Source organism: Nicotiana attenuata, unplaced genomic scaffold, assembly GCF_001879085.1.
Source record: "Nicotiana attenuata strain UT unplaced genomic scaffold, NIATTr2, whole genome shotgun sequence".
NCBI lineage: Eukaryota > Viridiplantae > Streptophyta > Magnoliopsida > Solanales > Solanaceae > Nicotiana > Nicotiana attenuata.
The window spans coordinates 821,888-838,438 of NW_017670350.1; the positions used below are offsets into that span (position 1 = coordinate 821,888).

Consider the following 16,551-nt stretch of genomic DNA (forward strand, 5'->3'; position numbering starts at 1 on the left):
GCCCCGAAACTCCTGCCAAAACAGGATGTCGGCCGGTTCGTGGAGCAGCCATACAACGAGGAGGCAGCCCCACATGCCATACCCAAAACCTTCAAAATGCCACCATACCTAAAAATATAGGACGGCACAACAGACCCCGAAGACCATATCATTCATTACGTCACAGCGGTAAAAGGAAACGACATCTCGAAAGAACAGGTACCGTCGGTGCTGCTGAAGAAGTTTGGTGAAACCATAACAGGAGGAGCCTTAACATGGTACTCACAACTACCTGCACACTCCATAATGACATTCGAGGAAATGGCTGACAAGTTTGCTACGGCCCATGCCAGGGCCAAGAAAGTAGAAGCCAGAGTGAATGACATATTCGCCCAGTTCAACAGAGTAAGAATGAGCCTGCCAAATGTATCAGAAGGGATGGAGGTAGCGGCCTTTCAAAACGGGTTAAGCAGGAACGGGTCAAGGGAGATCAAAAAATTATTAAGCAGACTCATGAAATAGCCTCCCACCACTTGGGAAGAAATTCACAATGCTTACTGTGCCGAGGTGAGGGCAGATGAAGATGACCTCAATGGTCCGACCCAACGGCTAACGACAGTCCAAATACAATCAAGGAAAGATCGTCGGAATGACAGCCGAAGAGATCACGCAGGCACACGCCTCAATCGGGTGCCATACAATAGAGCGACCATCCCACTGTCTCCCCGCCAAGCCGAAGGGGCGTCCGGCCGCAAACGGGAACTCACCGAAACGAAAGTGGTATGCCTCCACTATTATCTGCTCACAATTTTTGTGTCTCTCCTTCAGAAATAGTTTACGCCCTAGAGAAGCTCGGTCCCAAGGTGAAATGGCCACAAAAGATGAAGTCAGACCCAAATTCCAGAAAGTCAAATTCCCTCTGCGAGTTCCATCAGGAACGGGGCCACAAGACCGAGGGCTGCATAGCCCTACGACAAGAAAGTAGTGAATATGCTCCACCAAGGACATTTAAAAGAGCTGATGAGCGACCGAGGGAGAGCTAATTTCGCCCGCGGACAAGAACCACATCAAGGCCCCCCAAAGCCACCCTCCCCCGCCCACACCATCCAAATGATCATCGGCGGGGGCGATGAAGCAACAATCAGCCATGTGAAGTTCACCACCACACACAAATTGAAGCGGTCAGTCACCCATGAACAATATGATGACGTCGAAGACAGTATCATCTTCGATAAGTCAGATACCCACAGATTGACCTTTCCTCATTTTGACGCTCTTGTCATTACTTTACGAATTTCAGATACTGATGTAAAAAGAATCATGGTAGACGACGGGAGCGACACGTGTATTATCCACCCCAGAATTCTCACACAAATGAGACTCGAGGATAAGATAGTACCACGCTGCATAACGCTAACAGGTTTTAACAATGTGGTTGAACGAACCTCGGGAGAGATAACATTGCCCATTCTGGCCGGGGGCATCACCTTGGGAACCACGTTCCATGTATGTACCAAGACACAACCTAAAACGCCATTATAGGGCGACCCTGGATACACGCCATGAGGGCCATCCCGTCCAATTTATACCAGGTCATCAAGTTCCCTACCCCGTGAGGGATATTCAGATGCTGCCGCATCGCCCAAGATTGCACATACACCTAACAATTACGAGAGGAGGGCTCAAGAGCATAGCAATTACCGAAGTCGGGGCCCGAGTCCGACGAACAAACAGACGCCATCAGAGACCCCGACGTCATGTAAGCCACAAGGTCAACAGCGGAAGACTTCGATCCCGTCCAGCTAGACGAAAGCGACCACATCAAAAAAGCCTACATCGGCCACAAACTCACAGAACCAAGTAAATTCCTTAAATTTTTAACTAACAACGCCGATCTGTTTGCTTTCTCCCATATAGATATGCCAGGTATCCCGAAATACATTGCAACACACAAGCTGAATGTCATTCCACTCTACCCGCCAGTACAACAAATCAGAAGAAAGTTTAATGCTGCAATCAACGAGGCCGTCCAGGAAGAGGTAGAAAAATTGCTCGCCAACGGGTCCATTCGAGAGTCAAAATACCCCCAATGGGTAGCTAACGTGGTCATGTTGAAAAAGAAAAACGTGAAATGGCGCATGTGCGTAGACTTCACGGACTTAAACAAAGCCTTCCCGAAAGACTCCTTCCTGTTGCCTCACATCGATCAACTCATCGACGCAATAGCAGGACACGAGCTGTTAAGCTTCTTGGACGCCTACTCAGGCTACAACCAAATCCTCATGGAGAAGGAGGACCAAGAAAAAACCACCTTCATCACCCACCAAGGGACGTACTGCTACAGAGTCATGCCGTTCGGGTTGAAAAATACAGGGGCGACCTATTAAAGGCTGGTCACCAAGATGTTCAAAGAGCAACTCGACAAAACGATGGAAGTCTATATTGACGACATGTTAGTCAAATCAAGAAGAAAAGAGGACCACATCTACCACCTAAGGGAAGCCTTCGACATACTCAGACGATACGGCATGAAGCTGAACCCCAAAAAGTTCACATTCGGCGTGACCTCGAGAAAGTTCCTCAGCTTTTTGGTGTTGCAGAGAGGTTCGAGGTCAATCCTGACCAAATCAAGGCTATAGAGGGAATACCTAAAACTTTGACCAACAAGAAACAAGTGCAGAAGTTGACCGGCCGTATAGCCGCCCTGTCAGGGTTCATCTCACGATCCTCTGACAGATGCCACAAATTCTTCAACGTTCTCAAAAAGGACAATGGACTCCGGTGGAATTCCGAATGCGTCAACGCCCTAAGATAACTAAAGGCATACTTGTCCACACCCCCATTACTCGCCAAGGCAGAACCAGGCGAACGTCTCTTAATCTAACTAGCCGTATCTAACATTGTAGTAAGCGCAGTCTTGGCCCGTGAAAACAAAGGTAAGCAATCTCTAATCTATTATATTAGTAAAACCCTGGTCGACGCCGAAAGGAGGTACCCCCACCTCGAAAAACTAGCCCTGGCATTAGTCGTAGCTTCACGAAAGTTGAGACCCTATTTCCAATGCCACCCTATCTCGGTGGTCACGACCTTCCCCCTAAGAAGCATCTTACATAAACCCAAGCTATCGGGTAGATTGGACAAACGGGCCATCAAATTAAGCGAGCACGATATAACATATCAGCACGAACAGCGATAAAGTCGCAAGTACTTGCCGACTTTGTCGCCGACTTTAGCGCCAAAATATCATCTGAGGCCAAGCAGGAAGCCGCCCATACCTCTCCCAAGTTACCCGACCTATGGGTCATGTACACCGATGGTGCCTCCAACGCGATAGGATCTGGACTGGGACTCATGCTCGAGGTCCCAAGGGGCGAAGTCATTCTCCAGTCCATACGGTGTCCCGACATGACTAACAATGAGGCCGAGTATGAGGCCGTAATTGTAGGATTGAAACTAGCTCTCAAGTATGGAGCGCGGTGAGTCATCCTCCGATGTGACTCACAACTCGTCGTCAACCAAGTCACAGGGACTTTCCAAATAAAAGAACAAAGGCTACAAAAATATCAAGTAGAAATTCATAAGCTACTGCCCGAGTTTGATGAGTGACAACTCGACCAGATACCCCGAGCACAAATCATCGAAGCAGACGACCTTGCCAAATTAGCAGCAGCCACCAAGAACATAAGCGGAAAAGAAAACGTGGTCACCCTCCTCCGTTTGTCGATAAACCAAATTGAGGTACACACTATAAACTTGACTTGGGACTGGCTCAACCGTATTATGTCATATTTACAGGACGGAGTGCTCCCACCCGACAAAAAAGAAGCCAAGAAGCTTTGAATGTAGGCAGACCGATACAACATCATCAACCACACGCTAGACAAAAGAACATTTGGCGGTCCTTTGATAAAGTGCCTAGGACCAAACCAAAATAGGCGTGTTCTCGAAGAAGTACACGAAGGCCACTATGGAACACATACCGATAATCGAGCCCTCGTTAGATGCCTCATACGGGCAGTATTACTGGCCCACCATGAAGAAGGAAGCCGCCAACTTCGTTAGAAAGTGTGAGCAATGCCAAAAATACGCTCCAATGATCCACTAAGCGGGCGAGCACCTCCACTCCGTCACATCGCCTTGGCCACTAATCAAATGGGGGTTGGACATCGTCAGACCCCTTCCAGCAAGACGAGGTAATATAAGTTTCTTTTGGTTTTAACTGACTATTTTTTCAAGTGGGTAGAAGCAGGTGCATTCGCCCAAATACGCGAACAGAAAGTTATCACATTCATATGGAGGAACATCATATGCCGCTTCGGCATCCCCAAAGAAATCAATTGTGACAACGGACCCCAATTCACCGGAAAAAAGACCGCCAAATTCTTTGAGAAATGGCACATCAAGCGAATACTCTCCACGCCATATCATCCCGCAGGCAACGGTCAGGCGGAGTCCTCCAACAAAACAATACTGAACATCATGTAGAAGAAGCTTGAAGACGCCAAGGGACTATGGCCGGAAATGCTACTGGAAGTGCTATGGGCATACCGCACCATGCCAAAAACAAGCACGGGAGAAACGCCATATTCACTAGTCTACGAGACTGACGCAGTGATACCAGTCGAAGTCGGGGAGCCAAGTTTGAGATACTCCAACGAGAGCGGACCAATTAACAATGAAAGCAGAAAGCAAGACCTCGATGAAACAGATGAATGCAGAGACATGGCCAACGCAAGAATGATAGCTCAAAAACAACAAGCAGAACGGTACTACAACAAAAAAGCCAAAGTCAAACCACTCAAGGTAGGGGATTATGTACTCAAAGCCAAAACACAAACGATCAAAGACCCACGAGAAGGCAACTAGGAACCAATTGGGACGGACCATACAAAATTACGGAAACAACAACAAAGGGACATTCCAACTAGAAACAATGGAGGGAAAATTACTACCAAACAATTGGAACGTCGCGCACCTCAAATACTTCAACTTCTGAAGATGAACGTCCTCGAAGTCGTACTCTTTTTCCTCATCGAGTTTTGTCCCAATTGGGTTTTCTCGAGGAGGTTTTTAATGAGGCGACAAAGGGGGCGTCTCGGAGTTTAGGTATTTAGTTCATCGCCCCGCCCATCGACTACTTCTCTAGGCCGACGATGAAGGGACTAGATAGACTGGAACTCCTCGAATATATGTACGGACCAAAAAGAAATGTAATATTCTCCAATGAATAAACAAGGCAGTATTTCTTATGCCTCCACCAAATTTGCACATCACGCCAACGCAAAGGCAAAATACATTCGACCTCGATCGAATCAATATACATTCGACCTCGTTCGAATTGTTCTACATTCGACCTCGTTTGAATCGTTCTACATTCGACCTCGTTCGAATCGTTCTCTATCGACCTTGCTCGAATTAACATACATTCGACCTCGTTTGAATCATTCTACATTCGACCTCGCTCGAATTAACTTACATTTGACCTCGTTCGAATCAATATACATTCGGCCTTGTTCGAATCGTTCTACAGTCGACCTCGCTCGAATTAACTTACATTCGACCTTGTTCGAATCGTTCTACATTCGACCTCGCTCGAATTAACTGACATTCGACCTCGCTCGAATTATCTTACATTCGACCTTGTTCGAATCGTTCTACATTCGACCTCGCTCGAATTAACTTACATTCGAACTCGTTCGAATCAAGATACATTCGACTTCGTTCGAACTGAACAGAAAGTCAGGGACTTTCTTGCAAAAGAACTCACAAAAAAAGAGAAAGAAGAGTTAAGAAATACACAACAAAAGACAACTGTTTCATTTCAATCATTCCATTCCAATACATTTTTACAAAGGGCTGGAAAGACGCCCCCACAAAAATAGCAAAACACAAAAAAGCAAAAACCAAGTACAAAGACTTCACGCCGCATCATCCCCCCCACCACCAACGTCACCAACATACTCTTCGTCATACCAAGGTCGGAGGCAAGCCCATCTAAGGCGTCTTCATCATCATCTCCTCCGGGTGTACCGGGATAATAACCACAGGCATCACGAGCTGCACGCGCCTTGGCACGAACATCCTCAAATTCCGCCGTGAAAATCTTCCCAGCCGCCTTCAGAGACCTGTATATGTCAAGTTGGGCCTCAGCATGAACCCACATTTCATACAACTCCCATGACACACCGGGAGCGGCAGAAGTATGAGAAGTGGACAGCTGGGCCTGCACCGGCGCCTTCTTGGCCCTCAGGGCGACAACCTGCTCATTCAGCTGAGACAGCTCCGCCTCCAAACTACCAATCCTCTCCTCCAATCTCGCCTCCTTGAGCACCGAAGATTCCGCCTCAGTAGCTCGCTCGGACCTACAAACATGAAGGGCGCCCCCTAGGGTTGCCACCTCCGCCACAGCAGTCATTCTTGCTTTCTCCGCTCGGTCCAACTCTTCGACCCTCGTTCTCAACTCACCCCTCAGGTTGACGGCCCTTGCTTCGCCCTGCTCAAGCTTGAACCTTAAAGATACCACCTGCGCTTGAAGGTCAGTGTTTTCAGCCATCACCCCTTGCTCACCTCGAACTCATCCTCCTTAGCTCTCAGGCCCCCTCGAGCACACTGCAGCTGCCGATGGCCCTCATAAGCTCCTCATCCTTCTCCTTCAGCTCCTCGTCCTTGTGCTTGAGCCTGTCGCGAAGCGTCTGGAACTGTCTGTCCTTGCTATGTAATTCGACTAGCGTTTGGCGCTTAGAAACGGTACTCTCTATACTTGTATATCATCTTCTTGAAGAGGGTCGTCCTATGCTCCTCTCGCCGATCATGCTCAATCTCCATAATAAGGGTCAGGCATGCAAAAGAAGACATGTCATAGGAAATAAAATACACATATAAAATAAAATAACCTAACATGGGAAAAGTAAACTTACTCGCAAGGCGATGCCAGATATACCCAACGATAGCTCTGCATCCCTCAGCGTCTGCAGCGTCCTGTTCTCAGAATCCACACACAGAGGAGCGAAGGCCGGCACCACCTGTTCTGAATTGGCCAAGAGGTCGTAATCCACGGGATGACTATGTGCCGATCAGGCCCCTCCGTCCTTATCTCCACTTGGGTAAATCTCTCCTCAAAAGCCCGCACCTCCTCAGGGTCGATATCGAAGCCCGACCCATCATCTTCTACGAGGATGGTTTTATCTCTTCCGTCCGCCAATGATGGGCCGGCCTCAGCTACTCATGCAGGTTCCCTCTGTCGAAGGTCCCTTCAACCTTTAATGGTCTTTCCTCCATAACGACAGCTGGCTGGCAGCAGCCTCGATGCCCAGTAAGGGTGTCGCCTCTGCGTCCAAACCAAAGGGCCTTTCCACTTTCCGCCTTTTCCTTGATACCGCCCCCCCCTCGTCAGGAGACGACTCGTCGACCAGGTACATGACACGGTAATCAGAGGTTTCAGCCGACGTGATGGCTGCCTGTCGGGCGGAACCACCCAATGGCGGATCTAGGGTTTGACCCTCCCGTGCAGACTCAGCCAGTACGAATTGCATTCCAGCTGAAGCAACTGCCTGGCGGAATGCGGGCACCAGAGCCTTCGCCTTCTTAGAAGCTCGACGACCTGGTGCAAAAAGAAAATCGTATTTAACAAAAAATTACGACAAGACCGTGGTAAGCTATAATGAAAGTGAAAGGGTCGTAGAAATGGGAATCAGACTCACTAGTCAAAGGCTTGGGACCGAACCGCTTGTTAAAAGACATCCAGTCGTGAATCCCCATAGTATGAGGTAAGACGCGAGTCACCCTGTCTTCGATATCAGGAACCAAGGGAGGTGGACGCTTACCAGTTGAAAGTAGAAAGACATGACAAAGTCAGAAACAAAAAGAGGAGGGATGAACAAAATATTTGACGAACGGTAAAAGGCCCTTACGATTGAAGTTCCACTGCTCAGGGAACCCGGCCGGGTCCGCCACTACGTGCTTGGTCCTGACGAAGAAGTAATTGCACCAGAACCGGAGGTTCGCCTTGTCATCCATCCCTGTCACCAATCCCTTAGTCCCACGGCGCGGAGATTAATTAGCGTCCCCTTGTAGAAACTAGGCGAGAAGAGATGCAGCAGATGACGAATGGAGACCTCACAACCGACCAACTCTGCAAACTTTGCCAGCATCAAAAAGGCTTTATATAGGTAAGGGGAAAGCTGTGCCGGGTAGACGCCAAAAAAACGGCAGAATTCCTCAGTGAGCGGGGGAAGAGGAAGAGAGTAACCCACCAAGAACGGGTATTGGTAGAAAGCGCAATACCCAGGTCGGTGAATGTATTGAGTCGTCCCCTGCCAGAACGATATCGACGTGAGCAGGAATACGAAATTTAGACCGCATATCAGATATTTGCTTCGACCCCATGACTGATAGAACCCGCTCACGAGCAGGAGCAGGTTCCTTCTGAAAGTCATTTCTGACCAACGGGTTCCGAGGAACTATCTCCTCTACAGTAGGAAAACTTTCATCTTCCGCAACCGTGGGTTCGCCACTACCGGAAGGCATAGCCACCGATAAAGGGGTGGCACCAGAAACTATATCAGAAATATGAGGGAAGTTTGTCATTTATACAAGAAATATGTATACCGTAGAACCGGAACGGGGTATCGACGGGAAAGTGCTCGATCAACGGGAAAGCTAAAACTGAAAAACTAAAGTAAATCGGAAGTAAGGGTTGGAGAAGAAGCAGAAGAACAAGCAAAGTGCAAAAGGAGTATGAAGTTCGAAAAGTCTCATTTTTGAATCTCCATTCCCCTATTTATAAGGTATTATGGCGCCCAGATCGAGGCAAGAAACTGTCATTGACACTAAGATCAAAGCAACAGAGGCACCGAAAATGATGCATTGCATCGGAAAGATGCGTAATGATGACGCACGTGGTCATGATGTCATCCTATGTTAGCCACGCCAACCGCAACCTTTGAGTCGACCCATCATCAACGTGACGTCGACCAAATTAGGTCACTCGCCACGGCAGAATATCTCGTGATTAGGCACAGACAAAATCCGGTCATCAAGGACGACCTCAATAAGCGGAGGGACTAACTGTATGGGCCAAAATTGGGTCTAGTTTAGCGATTGCAGACGGACAAGCTAAGGCCGAGGTCGAAACCAAGCACTATCCAATGGCGAGGAGTCGCTCAAAGGGGAAGACCAGTGCAGAGGTCGAGCAGAGATCAAACGGCTGCAGTTGTTAGAATATTCCTATAATTGTGAATAGGAATATGCTATTGAAGATTCTCCCACATTGTACTTTTTTTAGGGTTTCCTAGGGAGATCCCTTATATATAGGAAGAGAGAGGAAACAAAAGGAGATTCGGAACCTTTAAAAAAGAACATCTTGTAAAGAGTTGACTATCAAGAATATACAAAAAGCTTGTCATGTCTCTCTTATTTGATTCTGTCACATATTATTCTTCTTTAGTTCACAAGATCCAAGAACACATAGTTCACTTCCATTGTCTGCTATCACACATTGTGGTCAAAGGAAGGAATCATCCATCTCATCCAACACTTGGGTGACAAAATTCCTTCTTGTTACATTTAATTTCATTTATTACATTTATTGCATATTTTCATCCTCATATTTATTACTAGTCATTGCGTACTAGTTCGGCATTTGTCGACCCAAACACGGTCCATACCGTCCAAGTTGTTTAATTTTGGATATGGAGTTTATTACTTTTAACTTTGATTCACCCCTTGTTTATATATTAAATTGGTTTAACTGAAAGAGCTTAAAATTTTTGGTCAAACAATTTGGCGCCATCTGTGGGAGTTCCTAGTTAAAAAGTTTAGTTTCTTCTAGATCGAAAAAAAAAAACAAATTCTCCCTTTTTTCTTGTTTGCACAGGCTAACGACGGCAGAAAAATAAGAGGAAAGACTGAAAGCAGTGATGGGTGTAACTACCAATCTCCTAAGCACCATCAACGAGGTGGACAGGAAAGACAAGGAGAACGTGACGCCGAGCGTCTCACCCAGGCAAAGTGATTCACCTCCTCCTCATGGGAGTGTAACCGCTTCACATGAGAAGGGAGCCTCCACGTCCACGACGGAAGAAGCGCCGCCCGCAGGAAAAAAGTTATTAGAGGCGTGGCTGACAAGCACCCTAAGCAGTATACTCGACAAACCCGCTCAAGGGGCGAGTAGAAACATCGCACGATTCGGCACCCCAATAACCATCAGCGAGCAACACGCACCTCCCCCAACAGGTAACCCTCACACCAATGTTGATGCAGGTAATGACGCCCTAGTAGTTGTTCTGAAGAAAATGGAAGAAATGGAGAATGAGAATAAAGCGCTCCGCGACCAAATGATAGAGCACCAAGAAAGAGTTGATAAGATACCAGACGCCCCGAAACTCCTGCCAAAACCGGATGTGGGCTGGTTCGTGGAGCAGCCATACAGCGAGGAGGCAGCCCCACATGCCATACCCAAAACCTTCAAAATGCCACCATACCTAAAAATATACGATGGCACAACAGACCCCGAAAAAGGGGATTCGGAACCTTTAAAAAAGAACATCTTGTAAAGAGTTGACTATCAAGAATATACAAAAAGCTTGTCCTGTCTCTCTTATTTGATTCTGTCACATAATATTCTTCTTTAGTTCACAAGTTTCAAGAACACATAGTTCACTTCCATTGTCTATTGTCACACGTTGTGGTCAGAGGAAGGAATCATCCATCTCATCCAACACTTGGGTGACAAAATTTTTTCTTATTGCATTTAATGTCATTTATTACATTTATTGCATATTTTCATCCTCATATTTATTACTAGTCATTGAATACTAGTTCGGCATTTGCCGACCCAAATACGGTCCATACCGTCCAAGTTGTTTAATTTCGGATCTGGAGTTTATTACTTTTAACTTGGATTCACCCCTTGTTTATTTATTAAATTGGTTTAACTGAAAGGGCTTTAAACTTTTTGGTCAAACATCGATAAGGGGTGGTCAGTTGACCACCCTTATTACCATGTGGCTTCGCCACTGATTGCACTATTAATCCAATACCATACTTAATATTGAAAAAACTAAATCGGGCTAGATTTTTCGGAGCATTGGCATAAACATCTGCAAAATTGAGCAATTAAGTCTATTTTATAAGGTTGCAAATAATCTGTTTCTATTGTGTGTATTATGTCTGTTTACAGGCGTACAGCTGAAATATTGTTAGTATATATATATACTACTTTGCTCGTACTGCTTATGAAAGAACATAGACGGTGTACATAATCAACCTGCTTTACGTACCAGCGATTCTGTATAGACTTTAAGGAGAATTAGTTTAAATTCCTTAAGCTTCTCTGGTCTACAAATTTATGTTTAAGTTTTTAACAGTTTTATAGTTACCACATCCCAAATGTTTCCTCGGTCTTTTTTTCCCTCTCTTTGGTATGGAAGTGGTCGTGTCTGATTCATGACTTTGGAAAATGGAACTCAGAACTACACAATCATTGGTAAATAAACAAAAATTCATTCTAATGTCGAGTAACACAAAACAACTTTACAAGGCCATCAAACAATCAAATTTGAGAATGTTTAAGATTTTCATTTTCCGGGGACAAAGTTTGTGGCGTAGGACCAGGCGTTGTTGTTAACGGGGTCTGCAAGGTGATCAGCAAGGTTCTCCAATGGGCCCTTTCCGGTAACAATGGCCTGAACAAAGAATCCAAACATAGAGAACATAGCAAGTCTACCATTCTTGATCTCCTTCACCTTGAGCTCAGCGAATGCCTCTGGATCATCAGCAAGGCCCAATGGATCAAAGCTACCACCAGGGTAGAGTGGGTCGACAACCTCACCAAGAGGTCCACCGGCTACACGGTATCCCTCAACAGCTCCCATCAAGATAACCTGGCAAGCCCAGATGGCCAAGATGCTCTGTGCGTGGATCAAGCTTGGGTTGCCCAAGTAGTCAAGTCCACCCTCGCTAAAGATTTGTGATCCAGCCTTGAACCATACAGACTCACCAAACTTGACGCCATTACGGGCCAAGAGCTCGGGGAAGACACATCCAAGAGCACCAAGCATAGCCCATCTGCAGTGGATCACCTCGAGTTCCCTGTTCTTGGCAAAAGTTTCTGGGTCTGCTGAAAGTCCAGCAGTATCCCACCCGTAGTCACCAGGGAATTCACCGGTCAAGTAGCTTGGGGACTCACCGGAGAATGGGCCCAAGTACTTAACACGGTCTGGACCGTACCATGGGCTGCTAGATGCGACGGGTTTGGCGACAGTCTTTCTCATTGATACCCTTCCATTTCCAGTAATTTCTGAGGCGGATGGGGAGAGTTTCACTGCCTGTCCAGCAAAAGACGGGGAAGAAAGAGCCATTGTAGCAGCTGCCATGGTTTATCAAGAGGAAAGTGAGAGGTTGCTAGTTTGAGATGTCAAAGTTAGTTGTGATGAGCTGAAGTTATTCTAGCTTCACTATATATAGGAAGTAAGAGAGAAAGAGTCCTTATCTAGTGATATCTATATCAATGATCTCGTTGGGCTTCAAGATTTCATATGGACAGCAGTTCCTGCGCGCTTGGCAATCTGTAAACCATCAATTTTCCAATATTTTTACTGGGGGGCTCAATCCAATGTTGTCCTCGATCCCATGTGTGGCTGCTACATTGCACTCTATTCGGTGATTTGTTGAGCTTACAATACGATATCTCCTATCATTATCCATTGGCCACTTAATTAAATTCTCTAGATTTTATCTAGTAGCAGGGTAAAAGATACCACTGCTATAGCTCATTCAATTAAGGACGATGGTTTATCGTTCTGCTAAACAAAATTGAGGAAAAGCTGAAAATTATTGCCTTTATAATTTGTGGGAAATTAATATTGCATGCTTATGATTGTAAAGCAATGCCATTGAATTAGAGAAGATATTCCCTGTCAAACTTATCTCTTCGTAGTCAATTAAAAAAGTTCTTTTTTAAAAGATTGTATACGGTCAAAATCGGGCTTGCCTAATTTTGTATGACTAACCAAAATCAGGGTGGCAGATCAAGACTTGGCCTCGGTTATATCGGACCATGGTACGGAGATGGATTGGTAAGCTCATGGATCAATGGCCGATCGAGATCGAGACCAGCCGTGATCGAGACCGAAGCGAGAAAGAGATCGAGCAAGATCGAAGGAAGCCTTCTAGGTCGAATAACAGAAAGCCGGGATATCCGTGATCGGGCAAGGATCATGGCGAAAATCTCGGCACGTATCGAGTCAAGACCGGACTTTTAACCAATCATGGGATTTCCTTCTGTAATTAGAATTATACCACAAATAGGATTCCTCTACTATATAAAGAGGATCTTAATCATTTTGTAATCATCACACTCACGCATAATCAAGCAATATACTACATTTTTTCTCTTAAGCTCTCTTAAGTTCTGCTGATCAGTTCATACCTTTTTAGCATACTCTGTTGTTCGAGGGCGATCTGGCTCGAGGGCCATAGTTGTTCATCACGTTGGTTTACTTTATTTTACTGTTAATTTCTAGCATTAATTCTCATATTTATCAGTTTATGCCAAGTGAAATCACGTATTCTTAAAACCACGTATAAGTTTAATTGTTATCCAATTTTAAGGATAAATAGTTTGGCGCTCACCGTGGGGCTAAGGATAATAGTGATTGCCTGGTACAATTTTTGTAACACACACTATTTTACGCTTGTTCTTTGAAGTGTCTTTGATTCCAGGATCAACATGTCAAACTCCCAAATAGCACCCACACACACAGACAATGGCCTTGGTCTTCATGTCGAGAACGAAAACATAGCCGCCCCAGGTAACGGAGCACCTCCAGCCAACCTCGATGGAGCTCTGACCGTGGACCCAATCGACGTCAGCTCCCATATTGCCATCAATGGGAATTTGGGTGTCGATTATGAAAATAGCATCCGCAGAGATGCTCGAACAGCCGATCGGAACGCACAGAGCGGTGAAGAAGGCAGGATTAGCCTTCGAATGATATTTGAAATGTTGCAGACTCAACAAGCTGAAATAGCACAACTCCAAAATCAAAATCGTGCACCAAGCAGGATCGAGCTCGAGCCATCACAAGAAGTCGTTCATAGAGCCAAATCGGTGCCAATGAGATCGAATGGAGGAGAATCGGAGACTTATCCTGCTATCGTAAAGATTCTCGAGGAATTGACAAAGCGAATCGAGACAGGGGAAAAGAAGATCGAGGAAAACGATAAGAAAGTGGAAACTTATAATTAACTCTAGGGTCGACCAAATCCCCGGGGCACCACCGATATTGAAAGGACTAGACTCCAAAAAGTTTGTACAGAAACCTTTCTCCCCGAGTGCGGCTCCGAAGCCAATCCCCAAGAAGTTCCGTATGCCCGAGATCCCGAAGTATAACGGGACAACAGATCCAAACGAGCACGTCACCTCATACACGTGCGCCATCAAGGGAAATGACTTGGAAGATGACGAGATTGAGTCTGTATTGCTGAAGAAGTTCGGGGAGATTCTATTGAAGGGTGCTATAATATGGTACCATAATTTACCACCTAATTCTATTGATTCATTTGCGATGCTTCCAGATTCTTTTGTAAAGGCACACGCCGGAGCCGTTAAGGTCGCTTCCAGAAAGTCGGACCTCTTCAAGGTAAGGCATAAAGACAAAGAGATGCTTAGGGAATTCGTATCTCGATTCCAAATGGAACGAATGGATTTGCCACCGGCCACCGACGATTGGGCTGTTCAAGCTTTCACTCAATGTCTCAATGATCGGAGTTCCGTAGTTTCACAACAATTAAAGCAAAATTTGATCGAATATCCAGCTATGACTAGGGATGATGTACATAATGAATACCAGTCGACGATTAGGGTTGAGGACGACCAGTTGGGGGCTCCTTCCGGGTCCGTTTATCCGAATAGGCCCGTCGACAGAGTTAAAAGGGATATTGACCGGGAACCATGGTCGAACAGAGATCGATATCAACCATACGGTGTAGATCGGAGAAATGATGGACCCAGACACAACCCCTTTCGGAATGAAAGAAGGAATGACCGAGGACAGGGCTCCCTAGGTCTCATGAGCAAGAGTGGTTTCGACAGGGATGTCGGGCCCGAAGAAGCACCTCGGCTGTCGGAATATAACTTCAACATAGATGCACCCGCCATCGTATCGGCCATCGGACATATCAAAGATAGAAGATGGCCTCGACCTCTGCAAATCGATCTGGCCCAGAGAAATACGAACCAAATATGCAAGCATCATGGTACCCATGGTCATAAAACAGAAGACTGTAAACAGCTAAGGGAGGAAGTAGCTCGATTGTTCAACGAGGGACACCTTCGAGAATTCTTAAGTGATCGGGACAAGAATCACTTCAGATATAGGGATTTGAACAGACAGAACGAGCAAGAAGAGCCACAACACGTGATTCATATGATCGTCGGATGGGTCGATATTCCCCAAGGACCAGTATTTAATTGTACTAAGGTGACGAACACAAGGAAAACCCGAACACGGGACTACTTACCGGAAGAGACCTTGTCTTTCAATGACGAGGATGCAGAAGGGATCGAACAACCTCATAATGACGCACTGGTAATATCTGTCCTTATGAATAAAATTCAAGTTAAACGTGTTTTAATTGATCCAGGTAACTCGGCCAACATTATTCGATCAAGGGACGTAGAACAGCTCGGCTTGCAAGATCAAATAGTGCCTGCAGCCCGAGTACTTAACGACTTCAATATGGCGAGCGAAACCACCAAAGGTGAGATTATTTTGCTAGTGAACGTGGCCGGGACCATCCAGGAAACAAAGTTCCATGTAATCGAGGGTGACATGAGGTACAACTCCTTGCTTGGAAGGCCCTGGATCCATAACATGAGGGCAGTACCCTCGACCCTTCATCAAGTTCTGAATTTCCCAACATCAGAGGGAGTCAAAATAGTGTACGGGGAGTAAACCGCTGCCAAGGAGACATCTGCAATCGATGAGGTGATACCGGTATCGGCACTTTTATCAGCGAAGGGATCGAATTCAAAGGGAAAGCAGGATGTCAAATAGCAACCTCAGTCACCAGCCTCGACCCAACAGGAGGAGTAGGGAACTTTCAAGGATGATGACTATATGATACCCCGATCTTCATAATCCCCGATGATTCTGACACCACAAATTCAATGGTCGAAGAGCTGGAACAAATCATACTGATCGAGCATCTGCCCAATCGAAAGGTATACCTGGGCACGGGGTTAGCTCCCAAGCTCAGGAAAAAACTTATTCAATTCCTTAAAGCTTATATGGATTGTTTTGCCTGGTCCTATCTCGATATGATAGGGATCCCACTGGAGATCACTACTCACAAATTAAGCTTGGACCCGAAGTTCCGCCCAGTGAAACAAAAAAGAAGGCCTCAATCCGAGGTAAAAACAAGCTTTCATCAAAGATGAGGTAACCAAACTTCTCAAAATAGGATCCATTCGGGAAGTAAAGTATCCCGAATGGTTAGCAAATGTAGTAGTAGTCCCTAAGAAGGGAAACAAACTTAGAATGTGTGTAGATTATAAAAACCTGAATAAAG

General features: G+C 45.9%; 1 protein-coding gene across 1 annotated transcript; it reads right to left on the minus strand.

Annotated features, from left to right (window-relative positions):
* Positions 1 to 11,461: 11,461 nt before the first annotated feature.
* LOC109238233 (chlorophyll a-b binding protein 21, chloroplastic-like) lies at positions 11,462 to 12,508 on the minus strand. The gene has a single exon (XM_019404661.1). The coding sequence runs from the start codon at positions 12,351 to 12,353 to the stop codon at positions 11,556 to 11,558; it is 798 nt and encodes a 265-aa protein (XP_019260206.1). The 5' UTR covers positions 12,354 to 12,508; the 3' UTR covers positions 11,462 to 11,555.
* Between the last annotated feature and the right edge of the window lie 4,043 nt (positions 12,509 to 16,551).

Excerpts from the sequence above, each read along its gene's own strand:
- LOC109238233 (XM_019404661.1), bottom strand. The coding sequence starts at position 12,353 with ATGGCAGCTGCTACAATGGCTCTTTCTTCCCCGTCTTTTGCTGGACAG.